Consider the following 22,166-nt stretch of genomic DNA (forward strand, 5'->3'; position numbering starts at 1 on the left):
ATATCAAACATGAAAATAACTTAAAAAGGGGGAAAAATACTTCACTGAGTATTCCTTTAAAAAATTGTTGAAATAATTACAATTTGAAACAGGAAAAAATTTAAAAATTTAAATTTAAATAAAATGTTCTCAAATGACCACATTTTCTTTTAAAAACAAAAATTAAACAAAACCAGGAATAAGTAAATTTCAAAATTTCCAAGATATTAGTGCGACAGGTTCAATTTTGGAAATTTGCGTTTTGTCGACTAGGAGAGGGTGTCGAAAAACTAATTGTATATTCATAAGGTTTTCGTTTTCGGCTCCCGCGAGAGAAATAGTACAGGTTGAGAGGAGAGTTTAGAGATAGAGGTAACACTAGTTTCAGTAGAATTATGAAATGAAGAATGGACTAAAGAGAATAGAGAGAAATAGGGAATAGAAATGAACAAAAAACAAATAGAAGAGAATGGAAGAAAGAGTGGCTGACCTGACACAAATATTGAGTGCTGTTTCGTTTTTTTTGTTCACTCGGCAGCCAAAATCGACACAAATGCGGGGCGAGACTACTGTTCTAATGCCTCCGCAAACCGTTCTGGGTGGAGCACGGAAGACGGGGGAAATCACCGGAAATTGATGAGTCAGATCATTTTTTTCTTTTTTTTTTGGAAGGAAAGTTTAGTCACATAAAATGATATGGTTTTGGGGTTATTGATTGATTTTCAAGGAACTGATATTAACCATGCGAGTAATAACTGTCAAAGAATAGCTCTCGTTTTAAGCTTAAACCTAGAATTTAAATTTTTGGGCGAAACTACCTTAATGCTCTGAAGACTTTGGTTACTTATTTTTGCACTCAGCGACAGAAATTGTACAAAAATTAACTACAATTGTTTATAAATGAGCATAAATGGCCGAATTTCATAATGTGATTTCTTGAAAATTTTGAAAATTTTTTAGTTATGCCGGATGAAAATTATTTTTAAAAATCGCATTCTCCTAAAGTCTAAATCTAGAAACGGGCTTTTTTTCAACTTTTCAATTTATCATCTTAATTTTCTAGTTTGAGTCTTTATTCCGGAATTGTTTAAAGCACTCTACTGGCATTCAAATTTTGAAACATTTGTATTCCAATAAATTTAAAATATACTACAAAATAGTGTGATAACTGATCATGCTTTTATAACAATTCATTTCCAGACGCTGCGACAAAAAATGACAGTCTTAGCGCTAAGTATAGATTTTTTGAAAGTTTTGGCTCTTTTCTAATGTTTCAATCAATTGAAAAATTTTGCTACTTCACTTTAAAAACCTTTCAGAATTCGGGTAATGTTTCAAACTATTGCATATTTTTCCAACCAATTCTGTTTTGGGTATTTTTATTATGTGTTCTTTTTTATTGGTTTGTTACAACATTTTAGTCATTATAACAAAAAAAAATCAAACGAGAAAAAATTTAAATTACGTATGCAAGAGAACAGTTGGGTAAAACTCGTAGAAGCTTATTAAAAAATTTGCAGAAGTCGATCAAAGTTTTGCAGACATGCAATTTTTCTTGTAATTTAAAAACAATTTTTTAAACAACACAAAAAATATTTTTGATTAATAATCGAATATATGTATTACAGTATGAAAAATAATATTGTGTTTCGCTTGGAACTAAAAAAAAAGATGTACATTAAACGAACAAAATTTTTGAAAAACTTATCAAAAAATATAAACAGTAAAAAACTTATTTCTCGAATAAGGCTAGATTTCTCTTGCACTCTACAGTACTAAAATGCCATTGAAAAATTGAGATCTAGTAACAAAATAAATCTCAAAAACATACATAAAGTATCTCTATAAATTTATAACTTTGTCTTATAGACTTCATTCAAAAATACAGAAAATTAATGTGATATTTTCTCGGCTCTATGATAGAAAAATCCTTTACAAAACAATCAAGAAAGAAGGGAAAAGGTTTCGAAATCTTCAAAAACTTTATAAAAATATATCCAACATAAAGGTCCACCCCGATGCAATTTGAAACCAGTTTAGAGGGAGAAGTCCTCCCTTGGAAACGAGAAATAGAGATTTATGTTTGGCACTCTAAGTCTCTCTATCTCTCTCAAACTAACACCCTTCTCTCTCTTTAAAACGACCGCCCGCTGTCCAACGTCTGGCTTCATCTTCTTCTCTCAAAGAGCATAACTCGGAATGAGTACAACACTTGTGCTCTTTATGTGTGTATGCACCATCTCACGCTATCACTTCCACAAATATACAAATTTTCGACGGAGCCAATGTGGACGGTTGAGTTGATTGACAGACGACACTTTTATATGGGAATTGGAAAGGGAACGGGCGGTATTTCTGAGTACCACTTTGAAGAAAATTACAGTACACATGGAAAATTTCTAATGAAAATAGGATTTACACTGCTGAGGGGATTTTTTGGCATTAGTATTATACATAATCTTTAGAAAATACCTGAAGATGTGTTAAGCCCGAGAAAATTTCCTGAAAACCGCAAACTGTTTGCCACTAAATTTTGGATATTCTGTTTAGGGGACACAAAATTGCCGGTGCCAAAATTTTCAAACTTTAATATTTTAATTTTAAGTTAAAGTTGAACTTGTTTCATGAGCGCCAGTTAATTCAGAAAAATAAAATAAAATTTCTGTTTCAAAAATTTCTTAAATATATTCAACATTTTTACTAAGGAGTGAAGTAGTTAGTTCAAATAAATGTAGAAGATTTTACTTCAAAAATTATTTAATTTTTTACAATCGGAAAAAGTAGTTTTTAGCCGAAATAGTACTAAATACTAGAACCAAAATTTGCAAACAGCGACCATAGGTAGCCGTCAAAATAATCAAAACAACTCAACGTTTCCTGAAGTTTCTTTTTTTTATAAAAAAAACGTTTAAAAACTAAAATACTGACTCATTGTGAATAACTTTTCCTCACTAAATGATCAACGACCTTGATGTGAACACAGTGAAAAAATGAAAAAAAAAAGCGGAAATCTTTGAATGAGTGACCTCCTCATCCTTGCCTTCCCGATTACGTTTCGAGGTAAATGCAAGTAGAGGTCTTTGTTTTTTACAAGTAAATGTCCAAATGGAAAGTGACTGGGTGCCGACATAAAATTATTATTGCACTTTTCATATTCGTAGCTTTTCGAATTCAGGTATTAAAAATTTTAAATTTTAAAGTTCGCCGAATAGCAATTCTACAAAATGAGCCAATGTTTCATGTTTGGATAATATATATATCTTATTAAAATTTGGATGGTAAAATATAGAAAACGTGTTATTTATACGAAAATAGTTTTTATTTTGGTTGGATAAATTGGAAAACGCATAAAAAATTTCCTGAAAGTTGAAAAGTGCCGCAAAAATATCAGACAGAATTTTCCCTGTGATTTCCAACTTTCAGACGGGTTTTGAGCACTCTTTGACTTTTTCCAACTATAATGATAGTTATTTTCAGATAAATCAAATATTTTTAAATATTCAATCACTGAACTTTAACGAAAAAAATTGGAAGGAAAAACCACACGGCTGGTTATTTTGCAGAATTATCCCGCATCCCTGGGCGGGCCTCAGTTATGATATTTTCTTAATAGTATTCAAAAGTGTCTAAATTTTACCTAACTTGTAAGGGGTTTCAGAAACCTTCGCCTAACTTATAAAATATTCCCTGACCATTCCAGGCTGGTCAAATGATGTTTGCCAACAGATCCATAGAAAGCATCATGACATGAGAGAGAGAGAGAGAGAGAGAGAGAGAGAGAGAGAGAGAGAGAGAGAGAGAGAGAGAGAGAGAGAGAGAGAGAGAGACAGAGAGAGAGAGAGACAGAGAAAGAGAAAATATGCACCAACCGTCTGTCAACAATGACACGGGAATCCTATTGTGTTGTTGTCACTGCCTGTTCTGTTTCTGAACAGAGACACACGCAATGAAAATGTGAGGGAGGATCTGGAGGAAGAGCAAACTGGACTTGGGCTCGGTGATAGAAATTGGAAGAAGGTTTACGGGATTACTGTATGTTTTCAGATTCAGCTTTAGTGTGCTTACAGAAAATTGGTGGCAGTTTTTTCTCCGATTTCTGGTTAAAACAGCACACTGTATGTTTTTTATTAGTATTGCAGTCGACTACATATATTCAATTTAACTAAAGTTTGTACAGATTTTACAAATTTCAACATTGTAAACATATTTTCATAAAAATGTTAAGGTTATTTCAAAATTAGCAAAACTCTTTCGGGTCCTCAAGACTGATCGAAATTTTATATTCTAGACTACTTTTACACTTTCCATGAAACAGTAGTTTTTAAAAAAATCCAAAAATAATTTCAAAACGAATCGTCGGTGTGCTATATTGCGGTGGCAAGTCAAGAACGAAGAACCTTCCGGACGGAACTGAAGCGGCGGGAAAAGAGAAATGGTTAGAGATCAAGGGAATAATATACAAATCAGAGAGACTTAGACAATACTGGACGGGACGCGGGTGAGACCCCTCTCTCCCGATGTTGTCCACTTCTCAACGCTCTCTTGATTTTCAACTATTTCTCTTCGAACTCTGATTCTCTATATCTCTTTCTCCCTCTCTTGCGTTTTACAAAACGGTGACGGCGGCGCTTGCCTTCCTTCGGTCGCCGAAATTTTCCAACAATCCCTCAGATGTCTACGCTTCTTTGATTCATGTTATGTCTATGAATATGGAGATGGTATAGGTGTATAGTTATGTGTACGTTTATGTATAATGAGAGGACATAGTTTTGAAGAGGAATAGATGGGTACAGTGAAACAGGGATGAAGAATTCTAAAAAAGGAATATTGAAAATGTTGAAGAGTAAAAGACTAATACAATTTTTATCTTTGAAAACAATTTGGATTTTGAAGTTTTTTTCCATACTCAAAAATCCTTCAATCAATATTCAAAAGGATAAAGTTCCGAAATATCTTCGAGTTATAGCACATTGTCTCAATAGGTTATATAGGTTCGTGGAAAAGTAGATCAACATGATTCTTGGATACAAGTCAGCTTTTTCTTTGAATTTTGGATGCTGATTGAGATGACGTTCTTATCAGAGCCAGTGAATTTTTTGTACGACGTGTGCAGTTCAGGAATTTAAAATCACATATGAAAGAATAGCTGGATAAAACTGGGTGGGATACATTGTTAAATAATTACCTTATTTCCTCTATTAGTCTTGCACCGCTACGGGCCAATCGAAAATTAGTCTTGCAGTCTCTAATAGTGTTGCAGTCTAGACTAAAAATTAGTCTTGCATGCAAGACTAATAGAGGAAATACGGTATCTAAATTTTTTTGGTTTAATTGAAATATGTTTCATGTTCTTACAATTTAGTTATAAACATGGTGCACCAGTTGAAGTTTATATTCTGAAAATAGACTTATAAAGACATGTTGAGCACATTAAAGTGTTTATACATGAAAAAAGTTTTCCAAGTGCGTATTCCTCAAGGTACCAATATCAACAACAAGAATATATTTAAATTCTGTATATTTACCGACTGACATTTTAAAATAGTATACGATCCACTCAACTTCTATCATTTTTGACTTCTTTTGTTTACCAATTCTGTAAAAGTTTTCCTGGATTGTTGAACAATTTTACAACGCAGTTTTTGCAAGAATAGAAGTAAAAGAGTGTAACAATTTATACAAGACTGAAGGAAAGAGGCACCCTCCGGATTTGCCTTTAATTCACGATAGGTTCATAAGGATGCACACATCGCTGACGAAAATTTGCTCAAAAGTAATTTTGAAATTTCACACGTGAAAGACATGGTACAAAAAAATATTTCCCGAGATTTATCCGTTCGATCAAAAAATCAATTTATTCCCGTATCAAGTCCACTTGAAGAAGTGTGATTCAAAATGGTGAGCTTTATTAATATTTCTTTCTTTCCAAAATCTTCAAATTTCAGTTCTCGAATCATGTGCTTTTAGCTCTTGGTTTGATCATTTCAGCCGCTCAATTTCTGAATGCAGCTGTTACGATGGAAATCAAAATGTTTGATCCAAATGGGCAATGTAAGAAATACTTGGAAAATGGACAAAAATATCTCGAAATCACTCATGCTCGTGTTCTGGAACTTGGACCTAAAAATGGGAATAACTTGAGACAGGTTTTGTTGAGAGATTATCTCTTCTGACTGACGTTCATCTATTCTCAGATTGTTGGAAATCATCTTTGTCAGGGAAAATTTGAAACTGGCACGTACAAGTTTAAATGTCAAAGTACCAAGGTATATTTCTGTGCTATTTGCGTCAGAAATACGGTTCCCGGTCTCACCACGAACATTGTTTCTTAAATGCAAAAAAGGTGTGCGCCTTTTGAGGGTACTGTAATTTCAAACTTTCGTTCCAGCGGAATTTTCAACGATTTTTAATATATTTTTTTAGATAAGATTATTTTTCATTTAAAAAACCTGAAGTAAAACCCACGTTTACCAAATTGTTTGGCATTACAGTACTCTTTAAAGGCTCGCACACTTTTGTATTTAAAAAACTTTGTCGTCTCAAGACCGGATACCGTACTTCTTGAACAAAGATCGAAAAGTTTCGCGTCTGGGTAGTTATTCAAAAACTTTAGTCAAGTCAACCTGTCGATTCAACGGTGACGATGATCTCTGTTCGTGCCATAAAACAAATGTTGTCAGGCCAAGTTGATTACCGTTACAAAGCGGATACAATGCAAATGGGTCGATTCATCAGTTTGGATAACTTGAAAGATCAAAAGTTTGATCCCAGCCAGCATATTGCTATTGAGAAAATCATCGTCAATGGCCTAAGTAAGAATATGTGAGTGTTAGGAAGCCGTTTGAAATACTTAACAATTTGCTTTTTAGAAATCAAGATTTCCAAACTTGCTTCAAATCGTGGCCTAAAGAATTGATTGCTGATCATGGTATCTATGTTTCTGAACCACTCGGAGGACAACTAACCCAGTGGGCACGAATGTATTTCGAACCGGATCAATTGGGCGAAGCAATTTAATTTGATGGATTTATGTTTTGTGAATAAAATGACTGAAAAATGAATTCGTTGGATTGAATTGTGTACAATTTTCGTTCAAAACAATACCTTTCAATTTTTGCGCAAGAATACGTTACATGGTCTCGATACGACAAATTTTCGAGCGTTGAAAAAGTACTGTAATTTCAAAATTTTTTTGCTGCCGAATTTTCATTTATTTTTCATAATATAACATTTCTTCCGATTTGATAAAATTTAACTATTAATAAATAGAAAGTGTTTTTTTAATCGAATGAAAAATTCCGCAGTAACGAAAGTTTGGAATTACAGTCCTCGGTTAAAGGCGCGTACCATTTGCATTTAAGGAAAACCGGGCACAGTTCTTTTAGCTCAACAACCCGCAAAAGTTGCGTATGGTTAATAAAATGAAATTTTTGAAGAACCAACAATTGGTAATTCGATGTTTCTAGATCGCCATGCTTGACTTGTACTCAACTTTTGACCAATTTTTTATTCCCAAAAAACGTTGGTTGGGCTATAGAAAGCATTTCTCTATAGAGGAAATAAATTAATCACAGACGAGAAAGGACTAATCCAGGTTTAAAAAAATATAGGAATTACAATGTAAATGGGTAGAAGGTTGGCAATAATTTAGATATATAATGCATTGTTTTTCATAGGCATGGTAATACAAAGTCACTCAAATAGCATCGCTAGGCGGTTGAGGAAGGACCATATTGTAGAAATGATCTTTGCTCCAGAAGCTCGCTGGTTTCCATGCACACCATCCTTTTGAAGTGATTGTTTTGATATCTTCGGAGCCAGTGTAATGAGGATCAAGAACGAGGAATCTGGAAATTATTGTGTTGCTATACTTCCAATTTGAAAAAAAAAAACTCACTTAGTCTCTCCAGTGGTATCATTGAAATCGACTCCAAGAATAGTATGTGCAAGCATATTTCCTCCGATCATAACAGGAGTTCCAGATGTTTCAAAATGTCGAGCAAGTTCACGAACTCTTTCGACAACTTCTGCGCCCGAGTTGGTAGCGATGAAACGGCATTCTAACTCTGAAATGTTTAACTATTAAATACAATTACTCAACAACTACTTACTGAGTAGCTCATTGAGCACAAAACTGATTTCAGTACTACCAATCCACTGTCGTGAACCAACAAACTTCGCTTGCTTGTCTTGAATATCAACAAGCGCCTGCAACAAATAAAACAACTTCAATTGAAATCTGCTTAAGCCAACCTGCTGAATTTCCCGATGACTTGGCACAGGTTTATCAGTATATCCATTCAAAATGAACCAACTCCAGATAGTTTGGAAACTACGATATGCACATCCCCATCCACTATCATCAATTCCATCTTGCATGTAATGATGATAATTGTACGGCCCATTTACAGTGGTTATTTCACCAACTGGTTGATCTGAAAATTAATTCTGAGTCTTTGCTTGTTTAGACCCAAAATTGCCAAAAACTTCCGCATTTCGTTATGAAACGTTCTGAAAATTTCTCAAAAGAAAAAGTTAATGCGGTTTTTTTTTCAGCTAAAATCTCGAATTTTGACAACTTGATGATTCAAACTTCCGCAATTTCCGGGTCTGTCAAGTTGGCAAAATTTGATGTCTCATTACGAAATTCTGTAGTTTTGGGTCCAACAAAGCAATGCCTCAAATTTCGGTACTCCATTTTTAAACATACAATTTGTTATAGACAAATGTGGCTCTCGAATGAGCTTCTTGTTGGTCAAACGAGCACTCTCTGAGTGGAGAGCCAACGCTTGAGACAATCGAAGAACTGGCTTAGATGATGGCAAGTTGAACAACTTGTGAAGACGAATACGGTAATTTCCTAGAAAATTGAATTTTTATAGAAGTTGAAACGCTTTCTATGAATACTTTGTTCATTGTCCGTCCATTTAGTTGGAAGTTGGAGATGAAGTAGAGAAACCCATCCAGGTGGAAGATAAGTTGCAGATGTGGTCGTTGTTACTCCGCGCTGCAAGATATCAATCGATATAAAAAATATTACATTTCAATTTTTACCCCAGCTCTTATTCCATTGACTGTAACCATCATTGTATTGTTAGCTCTTCTATTGAATGCCTCACGTGATCGTTTGTACAAATCCAGTGAAGAATCTCCAAAGAACGCTGGGAAAACTACCTCACCAATTGTGACGAGCCGAGTGAAATGTTTGTTATCTAAATTACGAATTTAATATCTTTATAAAATAACAAAATTCTTTACCCTTGGTAACCTTAACTGTTGGAACCAGCTTTTGATCTTCCGTATCATTAGATGTATCCCTAGTGAGAGATTGCATGGCAGTGAATTCGATAACATCCTGAAATTCCGTCAATCATATTAATTTTAGACAGTATTTCCAAACCTTATATGGTACAGCGCCTTTCGAGAATTTATCAAGATACTTCTGTTGAGCAGCTTCTGGCTTCTGCTCACGGATCACCAACCCGTGTTCAGCGTTTAGATATGTGAAACGAAAAGAAGCCATTGAAAGACGTTCGGCAGCAGATTTGACATCTTCTTGTTCACGACCTGCTCGAAGTGACCACTCGTATCCAACCTGAAACGGACCGTTTTTATTCAATAATTTAAAGATCTTATGGGAACGTACTCTGCTGACACAACTAGCTCCTTCCATAAGAACATGTTCATTGTTGAACATCACATTCATATCCAAAAATTCGCTGATACTTCGATTTTCAAGCATTCGAGATGTCAGCTGAAGGGTGAACTGCCCGCCAGGAAGAATCTGTGATTGTCCATCAATATTCAAGTTTCCAACCAGTTCAATATCTGAATTAAATCTCAGTTTTTAATAATATTATTCCATTAATTACCAGCAGACAGAGAGCTCTCCAAGAATTGTCTGTTCGATTCAGTCAGATCTTCAGCGTAGGCGAATAGCACATGGATAACCTGTTTCCGAGCTTTACGTCCGAAAACGAATCCGCCAATTGTCGTATTAATTTCGTTGGCATTGGATTTGGAGAACGAGCGGAGGTTGGCGTAATTCTTAAAATATTTCGTGTGAAATCTTTTATCTCGCAAGACTGATTTTGGAGTGTTTTCAGATTTTATTTCGTTTTTTTCCGTTTTTCAACTAGTATAGAAAATCGAATAATTTCAGCACTTCTTAAAACTTTCATAGCTCATTTCCACATAAATTACCTGAAACATTGCCTGCGCATCAATAAACCACAATTCATTCACAGGAGGTGGAGGTGTTGATTGTGGAGCCATCTGAGTTGGTCCAATTAGTGAGACAGTTTGAGAATTCGTCATTCTTCTTCTCTTCCAATCACCTTTCAAAAGATAATAATAGTTTATGGATATTACCACGAATCACGAGAGAATAATATTGAAATGTGTCATTTATACGACCAGCGAGCTGAATATGGGGACTTGTAGAAGGGGATTTTGCAATAGAGAGATGAATAATTTAAATTATTTGTGTATTTTACAAAGAAAACGAGAATAAATCAATCGATAAACGGAAGAAGCGGGTGGGACTAATAAATAAATTGCAATTTGTTTGGGCATTTAACAGAAAAGGATAGTTTAGAAAAAAATGGGAGAAGAAAAATTTTGTTTCAATTCTCAACCTATCTACACCCTAGAAATCGTATCACATTACAAGAAAAAGCGATTAAAAGTCCAATAATTAGACATAAACATTTTAGGAAAGAACAAAATAACGATGAAAACGCCTGTAGATCGAATGTAGACGGCTGCTATGCTGTTGTGCCCGCTTCAATCAATGAGTTGTTCTGAAAAGATATACGAGTTAGTGGGTTGGTTGTCATGGGTAACTTGTGCGGAGCAGGTGATACCAGAAAAGCTAATAACGAGAGAAGACGGGAGAAGCACGAAAATGAGATTAGGTTTGCTATTATTTCATTCTTTGAATGGGGAGTTGGTAATTCGCGTAATTTCTCATCCCTGTGGTACGGTTTTTCCTTCTTTTTTTTTGAATAAAAATATTATGTATCTAATTCAATTCCCATAAGATTGTGAGAATACTTCGTTTTTACAACAAATCTAACATGAAATTTCCTCATAATCGTATGAGAATTGAATTAGGTAACATTTTCATTAGAAAAAATAGTGAAACCAGTAAAATTGAGAACTTATCGAAAAAAAACCACCAAAAAACGGTGGAAAACAATGCCACAGGCTTGCAAAACTACGCGCTGCCTCTCTCTGTGCGACCTTGATTTTGCAAAATTCACGTTTAATTTCATCGTTTAATTTCAACATTCCCAAAACTAAATTTTAAACAAAAATTTCCAACCTACCAACGAGACTCTATGAATGTGCTAACACGATTGAAGATAGCACGTCCTCCACGATAAGCCAAATATCCCAAAGATCCCCAGACAACAATACGGACGCCAGTGGAGAAAACCTGGAAATAAAGAAATGAAAGAATTAAAATAACTTCAGATTAATTTACCTTTGTTCCGAGGCTTGGTGGTGGGATGTTCATAAGTGGATCAAAATCAATATTTGTATTCCATTTGTTAACAATTCCTGGAGTATGTCCGATTCCAACGACAGCAACAACTGTCAACGGTTGAAATTGTTGCCCAGTTGTTCCACGAAGCCATTGTGCACGTTTTTCGACTGAGTTCCGGTGTACGAGCATATGCAAAGCATGCGTCATGTAGGCATCACGCTCTTCCACAAAGATTTGGGATAGTTGTGGGAAATCATCAGCCATCTCGGCGAGAAGTTGCTCCAGAAGGTCACGTTGCTTGCATCGTTCCACCTATAATTTTGGAATATTTTTGGAAAAGGTTGAATAATTAAATACCTCTTCTGCAGTTATCTTCTCACGATGTGAAAATGCAACGTGGAAGAAGAAGCGAATTTTTTGCCAGATGGAGAGAGAAGCCAGTGCACGTTGAAGTGTAACTTGAATAGGACGATCACCGAGAACTACACGACAATTCTGAAATAGTTACTTTGTAAATAAAACTTTTTAAATACTCAAACCTCAGTTGCAACTGCTGCACGATGAGCAGCACGGAATTCTCCTCCGGGAGCCATGGAAAGTTCACGTGTTACATGCGCTGACATTGACAGGAGAAGAACGTGCAGAATTCCTTGAATCGCGCCGTTCTTAAAAAAGTTGAAAATATTACAACATTACAACAACAAAAATATGAGAACTCACTTGTTTCATGGTCTGAATAATTTTTTGAGAGTTGAGATCTTTCGCTTCGCTCAAAAGCCGAGCCTCATCCATCGATATGATTGAAATTCGTGATGGACACAGCTCAAGCATGACAAAATCAGGTTGCACAGCACGAATTGTGTTGGATACGTCTTCCTGCGACTCTTTTGAAAAGTGAGCTGTACCGATGAGATAAATGGTGGAGTCGAGAATCGCTTTCTTCCATTCTTCATCAGAATCGCTCAGCACGGGGTTGCGTGGAGGAATCGCCAGATTTGTAGGCCATTTGAGCACTGTTACTGTAATTATAGAATATAGATATCAGTGTTACATCGAACTGGAGTTTTAAGAAACCTGTATTGGCATTTGGGACGAAGTCATCTGCTCTTTTCCTTCCGAAATGGTACCCTCCACAAACAGGATTGTTCACCACTGCACCATCTTCTGTTGCTTCAGGAGCTTGTTCCAGCTCATAATCCAACTCGGCATCATCTCCAACATGCTCATCAAAATTTGAAGTCGAATCTGCGAGTGATATGATGGACTGCTCGGCTGTCTCACTTGCACCACCAACAACTGAAACTAAAAAAATATTAAATATTTTAAAAATAATTATCTTTCCAAACAACTTCAAGCGATGAAAAAAAACTTACGTCCTTTTTTCGAATTGATTGTCAGAGAACGCATCCGGAATAGATCCTGAACATGGAGATTGTTAATAATTTTTACAAATGTAATATTTCAGCATACCTCTTCAGTCAATTGATCTTCCGATGGTGGTGGCACGTCATTAGGGTCTGGAAACTCAGTTCCATCTGGATTCAAGTTTGACGATGACTCTGACATCTGAAAACCTTATTTTGGATATAACTTGAAATTATAACATGTTTTATTTCATACAATCGCGTACAAAGCGGAGCTTACAAAGCTGAAAAACAATTAAAATGAATCCAAATCACTCCAGGTTTCCATTTTAAGTTACAAGAAAAAAAAACAAAAAAGACCAGCGAAGCGCGTTTGCATTGTGTCTCCGTCTCCATAATTTATGTTGTGACTCGGTTAAAACCGCGCCGCACTCGACATTTTGCAACCATGGCACGATTTCTTCTTTCGTAAATCCCCCGCAATTATTTTCAGTAGTTTTTCAGCTTTATTTCTCAGATTATGTCCCTTTTTCTTCTCTTTCGTTGCTGAAAATCTTTTATGAACAACTGTGGTCACGCGATTTAAAAAGAAAACAGAAATTTCTAGGCTGATTATGTTCTTTTATTTCGTTTTAGGACTAAAGTAGGCTCAAAATAATTTAATAATTATAGATGACTACGGGCAATTTACAAGTTGCAATTTATGGATTCACAGCTCGAAGCAGAGCTTTTGAGCCAGCCGGAATATGCTATGAAGTGAGTTTACTATCACCTATGTCCGCAAATATTTCTTAACTGACATTTTCAGACTCGCCTTATTCGAGATAAACTCACACTGGGCCACTGTACGCTTCCAATCTATAAAAACTCTCCTGTTGCAAAGCCTGTTACGGAACAGCAAAGAAAAAAGTCGTCTGAAGAGCCAGCTGAATTGAGAAAAGATCTTTTTGATGCTGATAATGAAAAATATGAAAAGTACTTGATGAAGCTGGATCCAAATGACTGCAAAAATCAGGATCACTACAAAGTTTTAGGATTGTCGAAGCTCAGATGGCAAGCTACATCTGACGAAATTCGTTTCTGTTGTAAGTTAAAATGAAGTGAGAATTTTTTGAAGAGAATTATTTCAGATCGTCAAAAGGTTTTGAAGCATCACCCGGACAAGAAGAAGCATCGTGGAATTGTTATGGAGAAGGAAGAATACTTTACTTGTATCACAAAAGCTTATGAACAAGTTGGAATGTCTGACGTCAAACGTCAAGCTTTCGATTCGGTCGATCATAAATTCAACGATATTATTCCAAATGAGAAATCAATCAACCATAATAACTTTTATAACGAACTTGCTCCAGTTTTCCAATTAAACTCCAGATGGTCCAATATCAAGCCAGTGCCAGAACTTGGTAAATCAGATGCGACCCGGGAGGATGTCGAGAATTTCTACGATTTTTGGTTTAACTTCCAGTCATGGCGCGAGTTCTCGTATTTGGACGAAGAAGACAAGGAAAGAGGAGAAGATCGGTACGAAAGACGAGAGATGGAGAAACAGAATAAGGCAGAAAGAGAAAGACGGCGGAAAGAAGAGGCGAAGAGAATTAGAAAGTTGGTTGATATAGCTTATGCTAAGGATCCTAGAATTATCAAGTTCAAGAAGGAACAGCAAGCGGTAAGTCTATAAACTTTGCCTAAACTTTGCCGGATTTTCAATTTTAAATTTTAGAAAAAAGATAAAGCAAAGGAAGATAAGCAAAGAGCCATCCGTGAAAAGCAAGAAGCTATCGACCGTGAGAAGCGTGAAAAGGAAGAAGCCGAAGCTAAGCAGAAAGAGGAAGCTGACAGAAAAGCAAAGGAAGAAAGAGTGAGCACAATACACCAGAATATTGTCGATTTTTAAATACTAACTATTATTTTCAGGAGAGAGAAAAGAAAGAGCGTGATATTGCCAAGAAAGCTATGTCTCAGCAGCGTAAGCGTCTGAAGAAACTCGCTGATGAAGCTGGCCACTGGACGGAGAATCCTCGCGATAAGCTCACTGAAATGGAAAGAATTGAGCGGATTTGCATTGGGTTCACTGTTGATCAACTCAGAGAGCTGTGCGAGAAGGTCGAATCACTTTCAATTGCTTCTGAAATTCAAACTGCGCTAACAGATGCTGAAATTCTGAAGAAAGAAGCTGCTGGAGCAAAGGTCACAATCACTGAGGATAAGAACAAAGAAAATGAAAAGCAAGCCGACAAGGAGACATGGACTAGTGAAGAGATTCAATTATTGGTTAAGGTAAGACATAAACGATTGGAAATCATTAATTAATTTTCATATTTTTAAAGGCTTCAAACACATTCCCACCTGGAACCGTGGAGAGATGGGTTCAAATTGCCGATTACATTAACGAGCATCGCAAGGATTCTACGGGTTTACCACCAAAAACTGAAAAACAGGTTATCAAGCAATGCAAAGCTGTTCAAACGATGAACGTCAAGCTACCATCAACTACTCAAAATCAGCTAGGAACTGCGCTACCAGATGAGGATGTCTGGTCAGCAACCGAACAGAAAACTTTAGAGGACGCTATCAAGAAGCATAAGTCAAGTGATCCCGAGCGGTGGGAAAAGATCTCAACAGAAGTTGGCACAAAGTCCAAAAAAGCCTGCATTCGTCGTTTCAAGTATCTCGTTCAAATGGTTAAAAATAAGAAATGATCTTCTAGTCCAAGTAATATCTTCTCTAAATCTTCCTCATCCCTTCATATTATTTCTTGTTTCTCCTCCATAACTCTTGTTTCCGTTCCCATCACATTTTAGCTCGTTATATTGTTTTTTCTTCATTTATTCATTTATTCTTGAAAGCCTTAATCATTCTTGACTCTTGACCAACTCAAATTCAGTAGTACTATGTACTTTTTTTTTTGTTTCTGTCATCAAACTTTTTCTGCAGTGCTCAATATTCATGTCTCAGTTATGAACATTAGATGAACGGTGCGTCCCTATCAATTTGTCATGTTCATTTATTCATTCATTTTCACAATAAGTACAAATTTCAATAGTGATGGTGACGGTGGTGATGATAACCGTCCATGTAGATAACTTCAGGTTGAGTATAGATGATTGGAGTAGCAGTTGGATACACGATTGGTTGAACACTTGGATATATGGGTTGAACCATTGGTTGCATAATTTGCTGAACAACCGGAACAATCTGTGGTTGGGGAACAATCATTGGAGGCGGTGGTTGAGCAACAACGATCGGAGTTGGAGCAACAGGCATTTGCATTACACCGATTTCAGTACCTAGAATTATTAAGATTGGAAATCAAAAAACAAAAAAAAATCCCCAGAATATTAAGATAAAAACCAACCTCCTCCGTTATGATGTTTGAAGTTTTCGAAATGAATTTTTCCAACTCGAAGATCTCCTCGAACAGTCATTGCAACGATTCGTTTTGGGCATTTATGATGATGATAATGTCCGATGTGATGTCCGTCCACGTGGATCTGGAATTAAATTGATTGTTTTTACGAGAATATTGTTTGAATAAAAAAAAACTATCTGTGTTCAATAATCTGATATTCTAAACTCAAATAATTAGAGAAATTAGGTTTTAACATAAAGTCTTTCACACTCGTGGGTACGGTAGCTGAGAAGTTTCAGGACCCGATATCTTGATTTTGGGTTGAAAATTGTTTTTTTACGCAAAAAGGTAATATGTATTCACAATATTTACGAAAAAGAAAATCTACTTAGAACTTCTAAATTTGTTTTATTACGTAGGCATCTACAGTTGCGAATTTCATCATATTTTACGCGCATGGGTCTCGCCACGCTGAAACCGAGTTACTGTAGCTCGTGTCAATTTACGAGCAGCTCGACACGATATACAGTCACTTCGCGTGGCGAGACCCCTGCGTGTAAGATGTGGCGAAATTCTCATTTTTAAACGTCTACTGAATATGGCTCTGATCGACGTTATTACTCGAACATGGATGAGAAGCCGGGAGAGTTTTTGAACGTTTTTGAGACCATCTCGTAAATCCACACGGCCGAGTTTGCCTCAAATGAGACCCTGTGGATTACAGAACAATAGAAGAACCAACCGAATATTTTCTGTGCTCATTATGAATTCTCATACAAAATGGTCGGCCAAACATGATTGTATTCTGATGATGTTCTTCTCGATGCCATCTTCCTCTTTGTAAATGATTAAATACAATCACATTTTGACCATATGAACCCATTCGAACCGATATATGAAGAGCAACTCCATTTTTGGTGGGAAATTCGACTGTGAATCCTCTGTAATATTGAAAAGGTTATCTATTACTCAAGTGCAAAATGTCGTGATTTCTTTTCTTAAAATACGGCTTCAGGTCTCGCCACGACGATATTTTGTTAAATGGAAACGAGTGCCTTTGAAGATTACTGTAACTTCTATTACGAAACCATCAGATCATGAGAATGCCTACCGTTTTGGTGCGGGAATATCTCGTAGCGAAGGCACTCTCTTCACTCTCTCTGCTGTCGCTATTTTCGCGCCAGAAAGTAGGCATTCTCATGAAATGGTGGTTCCTTAATAACCCCTCTCCCGTGATCTCAAACTGTTTTAGTATTAAAGTTTTTCAAAAGGAAAAATACGTTTTTATTCGAAAATGGGTTCAGAAATCATTGAAAATTACCGTACTCTTTAAAGGTGCACACCCGTGAAACTCGAAAAATTTGGAATATGGTAATTAAAACAAATTACCCTGATTCTAAAATAATTAATTTTTGAATTTGACTAACCCCTGTGGACCTTGAAATACTTCTCCATGAATTTCCACAGATGAATGTTCTCTCATTCCCTCATAGATTGGTGTAGTCAATGGAATTGGCTGAAAATAGTTACTTTAGAACAAATAAGCTCATAAACTAATGACTCACTGGATTTTCAATGACGTGAACCATTATTTATTTGATGAAAAGCTGCGAATTAGAAACTCGAAACGAAAACGGAAAGATGGTAGACTTTTATGCCAATTCTTTATCGGTGCAGTTTCGAAAGAAATGTGGAAGTTGAAATGGAATGATAAGAGAAAAAAGAATGACGACGAGTTTTATGTGAATCACACATACGATAAAATACTTCGAATGATGTTTGCTTAAAAAGGTATGGACTGTCATTTCAGGCACACCTTGAACTCTCTAACTAACTGTTTGGTTTAGACGAATTATTGGAGATGGGGAATTGGAACACAATTATATTAACTATGAAACCGTATTAAAATTACCGTTATTAAATATTCCTGAATTACTTCATTTCTTAAAGATTTACTCTGTTATACATAATTAGCATTAAAAAAAAACGAATGTGAGTTCAATCTTTGAGAACAGCTATGAAATTCACCTAAACCTCAAAAATCCTCGGACATGATCCAAATGAAATGTGTTTCAAACTCCAGATTCATTTTTTGCATGCTGCTTTTTGAACTCTATAGAAAAACCTTCTTGATAATCAAACCATACGGTAAAGACACATTAAAAATAAATAACATTAACACAACTAAAATGGAAACAGTTTATTCGGTGGTTCATATAGTACACATATTCCAAAATGAAATATCTCTTTACTGATTATTTGTCAATTTCTGTGTTGGAGCAGAAGATGGAGCTTGTTGTCCCTGAATTTATAGATATTTAGATATTGAATGCTAACTGATATCTTATTACCTTATTAGATCCCCATCCATAATATGCAGTTGGATAAGCAGCAGCTCCATAAGCATAAGCATATGGATAAGCAGAAGCAACTGGAGATGAAGCATAATAATATGGAGATGATACAACTTCAGGAGTATATAAAACTTGACACGATGAAATACAGAAAAGGGCAAAAATCATGACAATTGTGGATTTTTGGAACATTTTTAGATTTTTCAGGTGAGACTCGGAAGTGATTTGGAAATTGAAAAGTTACCGTTTATATACGATTGATGCATGTTTGCATAGACTCTTTGTTTAACAAACTTACTCTTGACACTTTTTGGATTAAAGTTGCAATAAAACTATTTCTGTATTTAGATTTTTTGATTTATTAAAGAAATCATTTAAATCATTGACTCATTTTTTTCTATTGTTTTACCATGTTCATCCGTGCAAAGGTTTTATTACCTAACTCTGCTACTAACTACCATGTATTTTCATCAAAACTGTTTAGATGCAAGTGCGTCTACGGGTTCGAGGTTCCAGCAAAATATCCCTTTTTGTGATTTTTTTCTGATTGTATTTTAAAGTCATTGAATATTATCTGAACTGTTTCTGTTGAACTTTTTGTAGTTCGGTTGAGCAAACCTCGCACTTTGTGCAACATTTAATACAAATAGAACACCTGCAAACTGACTAGTTATTTATCTTCAACCAAGTGCATGAGTACGTAAACTTAGAAACTTTTCTATTAAAAAAAGAGCAAGAGAACACAAAGAAACACTTATAAAAGCGGTAACTTTTCAATTTTCCAATCACTTCCGAGTCTCACCTGAAAAATCTAAAAATGTTCCAAAAATCCACAATTGTCATGATTTTTGCCCTTTTCTGTATTTCATCGTGTCAAGTTATATATACTCCTGAAGTTGTATCATCTCCATATTATTATGCTTCATCTCCAGTTGCTTCTGCTTATCCATATGCTTATGCTTATGGAGCTGCTGCTTATCCAACTGCTTATTACGGATGGGGATCTAATAAGGTAATAAGAGAGATCAATTAGCATTCAATTTCTAAATATCTATAAATTCAGGGACAACAAGCACCATCTTCTGCTCCAACTCAGAAATTGACAAATAATCAGTAAAGAGGTCTCTAATTCTGGAATATGTGTACTATACGAACCACCGAATAAACTGTTTTGAATTTTTCACATGTGAATTTAAAATGACACGAGAAATTAGAGTATTACAAGTTAAAGAACTAACTGAAGAAAACTGAAAAATATTAAGATTTCTGATGGAATAATCTAAATTTTATACCTGTCTCTGGAGGGCTCTTGAATTGTGTGAACATTTTTTTTTGATATGAAATAAGTAATTGAAATTTTCTAGTCTTTTTTAAAGTAAATTTTCTAGTTTGAGGCGAAGTTTTCTTGCCAGTTTTGTATAACAAAACTTCCAGCCTACACGATATATAATTTGGGTTTAACAAAAATTAAAGACTTTCCTTATAAATTTTTATACTTTTCATAATAAATATTATTTTTGAGAGTTTTTGTTTCTTGATATTATAACGACTTTTCCGACAATAAATTCTGAGATGAAATTTCAAAAACATAATGGCAACATGGAACATGAAACTGTTGTTTCCTTAAATTAAAACACTTTCAAATAGCTTTCCTAGTTAAAAAAAAGTCATTCCTATGCTTAACGTGAACTCTTTTATTTTCTTATGCCGCCCATCTCTGTGTGGCTTTAAAACAAATATTTTCGATCCAAGTCTAAAAATTTGTATAGAATAATTTCATACTTTAAATGCGTCCTATTCATATTATTCTTCTTTTACAAGCTTTTATTTGTGTCACCATTATTCAATCAGGTGCTCCACCTTTCCCAACTCCAGAAGACGATGAGAGCTTATTCAGAGCAATGTTTGAAGCACAAGATAAATATCGACAAGGTATTTTTGAAATTGAATACTCTAATAAACTGAAAAAAAATTTCAGATAACTACAGAAGACGGCCACGTGAATTCGAGTCCGAGGATTGGGGTTTATGTGAGGAGAAATATAAATGGCCAGGTGAGAAAATCTTTTTTTTTTTCATGAAAATCGCTTAAAGTTATAGTATGTTGTTTGTGGTCCGATAAGAAGAAATTTAGAAGAGGAACCTCAGATTGTCAGAATATAAAAGGAGATGTGATTTTGGAAAATAATAAGGATGCGAACTTATTCCAGGTATTTCGGCTTGAATTTTAAATTATTATAAGGCAGTATGAAAACTACGTTTTTTAAGAACTAATTTAAACATTTAGAAAAATATGAACTGAAAACAAATTTCTGAATTTTATATGAATTTTTGAAAATTAACCCAGGTTTTGTCACTTTTTTGGGAGCCGCCGATAATTAAAAACGATTTTTAAATTTGATTATTTTGGTACTATAGGAGTAACTTTTAACATTTTTCTTACTGGCGCTACTCCACCTAGGCTGTGCGGCAACCGGCAACCAAGTTGCCGGTTGCCGAAATTTTTTAGCTTCGGCAATTTCGGCAATTGCCGGTTGCCAAACATCTCGGTTGTCGCACAGCCCTGTACTCCACCTTTAAACGAGATCCAAATATAGTCGGTTTTTCAATAAGTTTCGCTAAAAAACAACCCAATCTCTTAATTTCAGAGTATGATAGAAATCCGTCAAATACAAGGAAGTCTTGTTTTGAGAAACACCACCATCCTTGCTTTTGGACTTCCTAATCTTAACAATATTGGATTTTCCGGCGATTCAAATGTCAAAAATCGTCCGAAAGCTTCATTGGTGATTGAAAATAACCTTTTTTTGATTCAATTACAGTTTCGTCAACTCGAGAAAATTGTTAAGCATAAGGTAAGAGGTTTTAGTGTATTATAATTTCATCAATATTTTTATAGTCCCAAAGGCATATTATTATCGAAGGAAATCAAAAAATAAAAGTCGATCCAAAACAGTATAACATTTTTAAAAAGGTGACAAACAATAGCACAGATTTTGAGCGATTCCAGCCACCTAAAGGTAAAATTACACAATTTTATGAATCAAATGTCTAAATACTTGCAGAATATATTGTTCGTTCAAAAATATACGAATTGTGGCCATATGTTCTTCTTTCTATTCTGCTCATCATTGTTTTCACTCATCATTTTATTATGCTGGAAGTCAATGAGCATCGTGTGAAGGTACGGGCATATTATAATACAAAAAATAAATATAATTTTAGAAAAAGGAGCAAGAAATGATTGATTGCTTGATGAAAATGAGAGATTCAACTCTGGCAGCCGAGCTACTGTAAGTGAACTGTGGCAACTCTTTTTTAAATCAGACTATGAGTTTGATGGTGTTTTCCATCCTAATTTCAATTTTTTCAGACTACAAACTCCAAATGATGTCACTTTAGCGGTCAGTTTTTTTGTCATTTTTGTGATTTTGATCCTTAATTTTTCAGTTCGACACTGATGTTCTCCACTTGTGCACCGATCAGGTTAAACTCATGAAACAGATTGAGAAACTGTTGAATGAAAATAAGGTATTCAAGGATGAAAGTAAGGACGAGACTTCAATAGTTAAATGATTGTGGATACTTTTAATAGCTTTCATTATTTGTTTCAAATAAAAGTGTTTTTAT

The 22,166-nt window shown here is 35.2% G+C and overlaps 8 protein-coding genes and 11 non-coding genes across 23 annotated transcripts; 7 read left to right on the forward strand and 12 right to left on the reverse strand.

The window, feature by feature from the left end:
• Positions 1-23: 23 nt before the first annotated feature.
• On the reverse strand, positions 24-44 carry 21ur-11602. Its single transcript, NR_055876.1, has one exon.
• An 890-nt stretch (positions 45-934) lies between these two features.
• Positions 935-955, reverse strand: 21ur-7676. The gene has a single exon (NR_055877.1).
• Positions 956-1,636: 681 nt separating this feature from the next.
• 21ur-12215 lies at positions 1,637-1,657 on the reverse strand. The gene has a single exon (NR_055878.1).
• A 1,030-nt stretch (positions 1,658-2,687) lies between these two features.
• Positions 2,688-2,708, forward strand: 21ur-6599. The gene has a single exon (NR_055879.1).
• A 1,519-nt stretch (positions 2,709-4,227) lies between these two features.
• On the reverse strand, positions 4,228-4,248 carry 21ur-6496. The gene has a single exon (NR_055880.1).
• Positions 4,249-4,410: 162 nt separating this feature from the next.
• On the reverse strand, positions 4,411-4,737 carry C43G2.27. Its single transcript, NR_055881.1, has one exon. It is a non-coding gene; the product is annotated as an Unclassified non-coding RNA C43G2.27 (non-coding RNA).
• Positions 4,422-4,579, forward strand: C43G2.26. The gene has a single exon (NR_055882.1). It is a non-coding gene; the product is annotated as an Unclassified non-coding RNA C43G2.26 (non-coding RNA).
• On the forward strand, positions 4,612-4,737 carry C43G2.25. Its single transcript, NR_055883.1, has one exon. It is a non-coding gene; the product is annotated as an Unclassified non-coding RNA C43G2.25 (non-coding RNA).
• Positions 4,738-5,849: 1,112 nt separating this feature from the next.
• C43G2.3 lies at positions 5,850-7,038 on the forward strand (the record flags this gene model as incomplete). Of its 2 annotated transcripts, NM_068601.5 has the most annotated exons (5): positions 5,850-5,877; positions 5,925-6,125; positions 6,174-6,245; positions 6,593-6,801; positions 6,849-7,038. In NM_068601.5, the coding sequence occupies 5 exons, from the start codon at positions 5,875-5,877 to the stop codon at positions 6,994-6,996; spliced, it is 633 nt and encodes a 210-aa protein (NP_501002.2). The 2 variants fall into 2 exon arrangements, with proteins under 2 accessions (NP_501002.2, NP_001368384.1); NM_001380282.1 differs by lacking the exons at positions 5,850-5,877; positions 5,925-6,125; positions 6,174-6,245 and having other exon boundaries at positions 6,623-6,801; positions 6,849-6,996.
• Positions 7,039-7,471: 433 nt separating this feature from the next.
• odr-8 (Ufm1-specific protease) lies at positions 7,472-10,340 on the reverse strand (the record flags this gene model as incomplete). Of its 2 annotated transcripts, none has more annotated exons than NM_001028017.4 (12): positions 7,472-7,826; positions 7,877-8,045; positions 8,091-8,187; positions 8,233-8,414; positions 8,690-8,839; positions 8,887-8,986; positions 9,034-9,191; positions 9,238-9,334; positions 9,380-9,574; positions 9,626-9,807; positions 9,852-10,026; positions 10,183-10,340. In NM_001028017.4, 12 exons carry the CDS (start codon positions 10,294-10,296, stop codon positions 7,676-7,678), a joined length of 1,770 nt encoding a protein of 589 aa, NP_001023188.1. In that variant the 3' UTR covers positions 7,472-7,675. The 2 variants fall into 2 exon arrangements, with proteins under 2 accessions (NP_001023188.1, NP_001023189.1); NM_001028018.2 differs by having other exon boundaries at positions 7,476-7,826; positions 10,183-10,254.
• A 34-nt stretch (positions 10,341-10,374) lies between these two features.
• F38A5.2 (TraB domain-containing protein) lies at positions 10,375-13,036 on the reverse strand (the record flags this gene model as incomplete). Of its 2 annotated transcripts, none has more annotated exons than NM_068603.7 (9): positions 10,375-10,781; positions 11,310-11,419; positions 11,468-11,782; positions 11,828-11,965; positions 12,010-12,135; positions 12,191-12,489; positions 12,545-12,772; positions 12,844-12,889; positions 12,941-13,036. In NM_068603.7, coding segments are annotated over 9 exons (1,359 nt in total). In that variant the 3' UTR covers positions 10,375-10,780. The 2 variants fall into 2 exon arrangements, with proteins under 2 accessions (NP_501004.2, NP_501005.2); NM_068604.7 differs by having other exon boundaries at positions 10,381-10,781; positions 12,545-12,766.
• Positions 13,037-13,506: 470 nt separating this feature from the next.
• On the forward strand, positions 13,507-15,822 carry dnj-11 (DnaJ homolog subfamily C member 2; the record flags this gene model as incomplete). The annotated part of the gene is made up of 6 exons (NM_068605.7): positions 13,507-13,590; positions 13,643-13,919; positions 13,965-14,500; positions 14,555-14,692; positions 14,749-15,111; positions 15,162-15,822. 6 exons carry the CDS (start codon positions 13,507-13,509, stop codon positions 15,531-15,533), a joined length of 1,770 nt encoding a protein of 589 aa, NP_501006.1. The 3' UTR covers positions 15,534-15,822.
• Positions 15,820-17,790, reverse strand: lec-11 (Galectin). 2 transcript variants are annotated; one of them, NM_001028020.6, is made up of 5 exons: positions 17,749-17,790; positions 17,611-17,699; positions 16,926-17,124; positions 16,190-16,325; positions 15,820-16,121 (listed from the first exon to the last, which is right to left on the reverse strand). In NM_001028020.6, the coding sequence occupies exons 1-5, from the start codon at positions 17,770-17,772 to the stop codon at positions 15,871-15,873; spliced, it is 699 nt and encodes a 232-aa protein (NP_001023191.1). In that variant the 5' UTR covers positions 17,773-17,790; the 3' UTR covers positions 15,820-15,870. The 2 variants fall into 2 exon arrangements, 1 of the variants encoding a protein (NP_001023191.1); NR_131549.1 differs by having other exon boundaries at positions 15,871-16,121; positions 16,190-17,124; positions 17,749-17,772.
• Positions 17,791-17,995: 205 nt separating this feature from the next.
• Positions 17,996-22,165, forward strand: irld-7 (Receptor L-domain domain-containing protein). Its single transcript, NM_068608.7, has 10 exons — positions 17,996-18,025; positions 20,267-20,469; positions 20,516-20,590; positions 20,637-20,746; positions 21,185-21,391; positions 21,436-21,556; positions 21,602-21,720; positions 21,762-21,829; positions 21,910-21,940; positions 21,987-22,165. The coding sequence occupies exons 2-10, from the start codon at positions 20,325-20,327 to the stop codon at positions 22,110-22,112; spliced, it is 1,002 nt and encodes a 333-aa protein (NP_501009.2). The 5' UTR covers positions 17,996-18,025; positions 20,267-20,324; the 3' UTR covers positions 22,113-22,165.
• On the reverse strand, positions 18,015-18,035 carry 21ur-14342. Its single transcript, NR_055884.1, has one exon.
• On the reverse strand, positions 18,018-18,038 carry 21ur-9193. The gene has a single exon (NR_055885.1).
• Positions 18,370-18,782, reverse strand: nspb-1 (Nematode Specific Peptide family, group B). The gene is made up of 2 exons (NM_001028019.4): positions 18,535-18,782; positions 18,370-18,485 (listed from the first exon to the last, which is right to left on the reverse strand). Exons 1-2 carry the CDS (start codon positions 18,727-18,729, stop codon positions 18,432-18,434), a joined length of 249 nt encoding a protein of 82 aa, NP_001023190.1. The 5' UTR covers positions 18,730-18,782; the 3' UTR covers positions 18,370-18,431.
• Positions 19,332-19,716, forward strand: nspb-2 (Nematode Specific Peptide family, group B). The gene is made up of 2 exons (NM_068607.3): positions 19,332-19,549; positions 19,601-19,716. The coding sequence occupies exons 1-2, from the start codon at positions 19,355-19,357 to the stop codon at positions 19,652-19,654; spliced, it is 249 nt and encodes an 82-aa protein (NP_501008.1). The 5' UTR covers positions 19,332-19,354; the 3' UTR covers positions 19,655-19,716.
• On the reverse strand, positions 20,077-20,097 carry 21ur-12199. The gene has a single exon (NR_055886.1).
• Position 22,166: the final 1 nt, after the last annotated feature.

Source organism: Caenorhabditis elegans, chromosome IV, assembly GCF_000002985.6.
Source record: "Caenorhabditis elegans chromosome IV".
In the NCBI taxonomy this organism is placed as follows: domain Eukaryota; kingdom Metazoa; phylum Nematoda; class Chromadorea; order Rhabditida; family Rhabditidae; genus Caenorhabditis; species Caenorhabditis elegans.